The 5708-nt window shown below is 44.1% G+C and overlaps 1 protein-coding gene across 3 annotated transcripts; it reads right to left on the reverse strand.

Annotated features, from left to right (window-relative positions):
• Positions 1 to 1257: 1257 nt before the first annotated feature.
• LOC120666518 (beta-taxilin-like) lies at positions 1258 to 5260 on the reverse strand. 3 transcript variants are annotated; one of them, XM_039946379.1, is made up of 12 exons: positions 4944 to 5260; positions 4095 to 4466; positions 3878 to 3939; positions 3668 to 3779; positions 3326 to 3393; positions 3155 to 3232; positions 2974 to 3038; positions 2777 to 2843; positions 2471 to 2653; positions 2123 to 2179; positions 1916 to 2011; positions 1258 to 1767 (listed from the first exon to the last, which is right to left on the reverse strand). In XM_039946379.1, the coding sequence occupies exons 2-12, from the start codon at positions 4414 to 4416 to the stop codon at positions 1606 to 1608; spliced, it is 1272 nt and encodes a 423-aa protein (XP_039802313.1). In that variant the 5' UTR covers positions 4417 to 4466; positions 4944 to 5260; the 3' UTR covers positions 1258 to 1605. The 3 variants fall into 3 exon arrangements, with proteins under 3 accessions (XP_039802313.1, XP_039802312.1, XP_039802311.1); XM_039946378.1 differs by having other exon boundaries at positions 3878 to 3948; positions 4941 to 5260; XM_039946377.1 differs by having other exon boundaries at positions 3878 to 3948; positions 4944 to 5259.
• Positions 5261 to 5708: the final 448 nt, after the last annotated feature.

Genomic DNA, 5708 nt, shown 5'->3' on the forward strand with positions numbered 1-5708 from the left:
GATTGGTGCTTTGGGCAAAATCTGTTGATAATAAATCAATAATAAAATACTCGAACCAAAGTGTAAGTAATCACTTGTCGTTGCTCCTTTTCAAAGATTAAAATGAAAACATCTCAGATGTATCCCACCTCTAGTGGTTTAATTAGTGGTTAGATTAATTCGATAGTTTTTAGGAGCGGGTGGAGGCGTCTCCCGTCCCTGGAAATCAATTTATAGGGGCGGTGACACCATCACCCACCCCTAAAAATGAGCCCTATTTTCAGGAACCGGTAACGACGTCACCTACTCTAAAAATACTTTTCTAGGGGCGGTCAGGTGCTACAATACCATGCTCCTAAAGGAGCGGATTACATTTTGACCGCCCCTAAAAAAATAGGATGTTTCTACAGATTATTTTTGCAGTAGTGAAAGTTATTCTAAAATGTGTAAGAAGAGACAAAGAATACAAGTACCCACTCAATCTTGATTAGTAATAGTATATCAATTTTTAAAAAAATTAGGGTCCCAATTTGCATTTCTCACAGGGGGCCCAAATTCCTGGAAACGGCCCCGAGCATTTGCAGGAGGAGCCAGAGCTCCTTTTGAGCTGCATGGCAAATCCGTATGTACATTTTTTTTTTGGCAAACAGTAAGGGGGTGATGGTCCATACAGTAGGAAGAAAAGGAAGATTGGAAGAATGGCCCACAGCACATGATTTGCCACCAATGTTGGGGCAACCATGCAAATGATAAACTACGACAATACAATGAAAGGCTGAGTCAGACTTTTGGTAAGGTTCATGTGATCTCTTAGGGCTCCGGGAGATTGAAGGTGGTGACACGCCCAAATAATGAAAAAGACTTGCAGATTCACCGAAAGAACTAAACTCTGCAGTGAACTGGGCCATACAGTGTTCCACGTCCCTGCAAAAATTCAAGTTAAAATTTAAAACCAATCGCCAATTTTTTAAAAAAAACATGTGCAATGTCACGAGGCAGTTGCGATATGCGAAACTAGGTCGGGCTAATCCTATTGGGGCCCGGGAAGCAGAGTTGGCAACGCGGTAGCTTTTGGCCTGCGCCAAGCCACCTGCCATGGCGTGCGTGCCCGATCCGTCCGTGCTGCTGGCGGTCGGGCAGGCCACGAACTGGGGAGCACGCACGCGGTGGCCGGACAGCTGGACGCCGGTCGCCGCAGGCAGCCGGCGCCATAGTTACACGATGGTTCAAAATATTAAAGGAAGTAACTAAACAATTGATCACTAAACACCCACAACGTACGAAACAGTCGCAGAGGCGAGATTACTATCATCTAAGATTATAAAAATTCCCTTATATCGAAGGGGGGGAAAGGATACAGTTGGAGGACTACATATGCCTGCTAGTAATAGTGAGTCACTAGCATGCTAAAGTTTCAGCCTTTCTGGTGTTACCACCCTTCTGGCAAAAATCTCAAAACGCCAGAGGCTGTCAAGTATCTCTCCGTACTCCCCAACACAAAGGCTAGTTGGGTTGGGTGTGATATAAACGTGCCCAGTAGTCTCACGCATTTGTGCCCCAACACAAAGGGTAGGTGGGACCAATGAAACATTGGCAAGCACATCAGAAAGATGAAGCACACAAGCATTATGAATCTTGGCTTGTCACTGCCACATCTTGGCTAGAAGGGGCCTCCGGAGTGCTGGCGAAGGGGACTTGTTTCCTTTCTGCCTGTAGCGAACGACACAGGGACTCAAGCTTCTCCTTTTGATTTTTCAACTTCTCTATTTGCTTCTTTGTTAGCTCACGCTGCAGAGGCATCATAAATACAATGGTGATTTTTAAGACATAAGGAGGTCAAGGTACGGAGCTAAAAAAGGCCATGTGGCATAGCTATCGAAAGCTCTGGTCTCTAGCTCCGATTTAGCACAATTAGCTTTTGTGACGCATTCATTACCTCTTCAATGAGCTTCACGAGTGCGATATCTGAGTTCTCACATTTACCCTTCAGAAATTCATTCTCCTTCTTCAGATTCTTTATCACCGAGATCATCTGATGCAAAAGATCATATGAGACTTACTTCAGTAAACAAACAGCTGTTGACTAATAAAGCAAATATAATGATATTGAGTATTAACAAAGACAAGCTGCAGCAGAGCTTACCTTTTCCATCTCCTGCTTGTAAGTTTCAAAGACTTCATTGCTTTTTGACAGGGCATCCTGAAAAAAAAAGGAATAACAAAAAATAGGAATGATTCATTTTTCTTTTGAAGTGCCTAAAATTTTTAACTTTCATCTACAAGAGCAAAAATGGCCACCACTAAAGCAGGTAAAGTGCAAGACTATTTTCACAGGTTTCGTTGGGTTTCATATCTATTCTATCCCAACTTGATTGGCTCCAAAGCTATGTTGCTGTTGTTGTTGCAACTTGCAAGCATCTAATGGCACCATAATGTACGCTCTGGCCATTTGGAACCTGGAGATGATCTTATAACTTGTAAGTGAATGTACCTGAAACTGCTGAAATCTTTCTCCATCAGAAGCTAGTTGCAACCGCAGGTTCTTCTCAGTAGTCATAAGCTGAGAAACTTGCTCAGCATATAACTGCATTTGGGTATGTTCCTGAGCAGCCTTCTCTTGATGCTGTTGAAGTTTCAGATCCGCAAGCTCAAGTTCCAGCATCTTCTCTTTCAACTATACAAGTCATAACAAGTTAACCAAAAGCACGGCAAATAGTATTTAGAACTACCCTTAAGTCATGGTTGTACAAATATCAATGAGACCCAGAGATCTATCAATAGTGCATAGATAGCATACCTGATGAGCATATTTCTGCTGAGTAATGTTATATTGATCAGCGAGATCTTTGAGTTTACTTCTCAACCTACAAAACCAACAACTGTCAATATACCTGACTAGAAATGTCAAAAGGGACTTCAACTAATAAACTTGCTATCAAAAACCAACTAATGAAACTCCTAATGTTCAAGACATGCATAAGATTATCATCTTACAGATTGTTCTCTTCTAGCTGAGCAATGCATTCATTTTTCTGCTCCTCAAGCTTGACACTCACATCCTACAAAGATATTGTGAATATCTGATACATAAGATCTAAAAACTAGACGTACTATCAAAAAAATGAAGAAACTTGTATATATTTATCGTAGATAATAATCAGATGATGCCAGCAACCTTTATGGCATTATTGAATTTGTCAGACAATTCCATACGCATGTTCTGCCCCTCTGTCGACACCCTTCGGCACTCTTCCTAAGTAAAAGATGCTAAAATGGTATAACAATTGAACAAAAATGCCAAAACCTTAATAATAATTGATTCAGAGTTCAGATACGCTGAAAATACCTTCAGCATTTTGTTTTGACGCTGAAACTCTCTACAAAGAGATTCCAGTTTTTCTTTGACAGCAATGGCTGCAAGGGCCCAAATGTAATGGCAAATGTTAGGTTCAAATACAAAGTAATCAATCCACACAGGATTTGTAGTGACACTGAATTATCTATGATGATAAGAAGTTCAGAAGTTTCAAATAACACTACTTTCGTATAACATGGACACAGAGGAACATCCATCCAACCAAAAAAGCACATGTTTTGTCAATGAAGATTTAAAGGAGAATCAGAAAGGGAGGTACGCATTACTTTCAACTGTATATTTGCATAACAATCACAGATTCACATTACAAACCTGCATCCCTTTCTGCCACCACTTTGTGGTATTGCTGGGCAAGTCCAAACAGCTCTCTGTCCTTCTCGAACTTACTACGCTTCACGACCTTGCGTTTCGGCTCACCGATTTCCTACAAAAGCATGCGAATCAGCCCCATTTTGCAAAGACCAATCTTTCTTATAATCGCTGATGAGATACTATGATATAAGAAGTCTCAGCATCAATAACCTTTTGCTTTTGAGCAGTTGGAGATCCTTCTTGTTCAGCTGCACAGCTCTGCTTCAAGGATTCTTCAGCATATCATAAAACATGGTAAAGTTTAAAATTTTCTCTGGGTGATGGAAAACACAGTTGATTTTTCTATGTTTACTGTTCAGAAATAACTTAGGTCAGGAAGCTAATGGTGAAAAGAGAAGTTCGAGAGAGAGAGCTAAGAAGGGATCACCTTTTGAAGCATTGCCAGATCCATGCTCCCCTAGAGCGCGTTCTGGCTCCGCGGCGGCATGCAGAGAGAGTGCCTCCAAGGCTTCGGCAGCAGCCGAGGAGGCATCCTCAACAGTTGGGGTGGGGAGAGAGGGATCGCCCAGGGTTTGCCTACCGCCTGGGCCGGTGGCTGCGGGGCAATCGGAGTTGAGAGTGACATGTGGTGGATCCTCCGAGGTGGGCGCAGGGGATGGAGGAGAGGCCGTGCACGCGCCAGAGCTCTCAACGAAGCCATCAGGGAGGGAGTCGGCCTCCGGGAGGCGTGTCGCCGGCGAGCCTTCCATCTTGCGTTAGCCGCTGCGCTGCACTCGAATTCCTGTTGGGAAAATTGGCTCTGTAGCACCGAAAGAGCATCAGTTTTCAGAAAACAATGGCGGACCAGGATTAAAACTTAGGGTAGTCCTGTTCAATTCTACAATATGTGATTCGGTATAATCTAATAAACAATGCAGTATACAAGCGCAAAATTTGCCGAGAAAATTTGGTGCACAAATATAAATACTAGCCTAGGTGATTCGCTTTTCTCTTCCCCATGGCCATGAAAGCGTCAGTGCAGACATATTCACTTACATTGGAGAACATATCACCCTCAATGAAGGTGACTTAACGATCATTCAGTAGCTTTGATCGACTGAATAGCACCAAATTAAATGATTCTGATTTGTAATGTACATATATTCACCTGAGGCGGAACTACTTTACAAACAAAATGGACCATCCACTCATCCAGTATCTTGACATGTTACTGAACCAGTACAGTAATAAGTAAGCCATGCTTGATAGAAAGAGGAGTGAAATTTGAGCTCACCACCTCTTGATATGAGGGAGGCGGTGCAAGGGGGGTCGCTGGAGTGAACAAGCTGAGGCGCGGCGGCCGGAGATGGCAGATCGACGACCGGTCGCGGCAAATCCCAGTGGAAACCCTAGACTGCGGGTTTGCCTGCGGGTTGCAGAGGCCGGGAAAGTGTTGCACCGGGGCCGGCGGCACGGGAGTGTGAGGGAGTCCGACGGTGGAGCGTGGCGTGGGCAGGCGCGGAGCACGTCGGGTCGGCGGTGGAGCACGGCGAGTCCGGCGGCGCGAACGGCGCGCGCGCACGCGCAGGGGCTCGGGGTCGGGAGAAAACAAGGGAAGTCCGGAGTCGGGTGAGGAAGACAAAAGCTTATTGGGCCGTTTGATCCCAATTGAATTTTGGCCTCTGTATGCCAACTACTGAAATAAATTTTGGTTCAACTCCAGAGTAAACTAGTAAAATGTATGTGGGACACGCACGTATTTTTAAATAAAGTTGACTATAATCTAGTGTTGATATGGGAAATGGGTGACTACTAAACTACTCGATTGCTCGTTTGATGTGCGCTTGATCGGATATGGTCTAGCACGCAAAGACTCGAGGATTTAGACTGGTTCAGGCCGAATGTGCCCTACGTCTAGTATGGGAGTGGTGTTCTTACTCTATTGCTCTCGAGTCCGGGTGCTCAAAGTTCAGAGGAGAGCTTCCAAGCTGGTCAAGCAGTGTCGAACCTCTAGAAGTCCAACATTTTCCTACGTGGGGGGATTTTTCTTTTATAGTCCAAG

The sequence above is a fragment of the Panicum virgatum genome, chromosome 3N (genome assembly GCF_016808335.1).
Source record: "Panicum virgatum strain AP13 chromosome 3N, P.virgatum_v5, whole genome shotgun sequence".
Lineage (NCBI taxonomy): Eukaryota > Viridiplantae > Streptophyta > Magnoliopsida > Poales > Poaceae > Panicum > Panicum virgatum.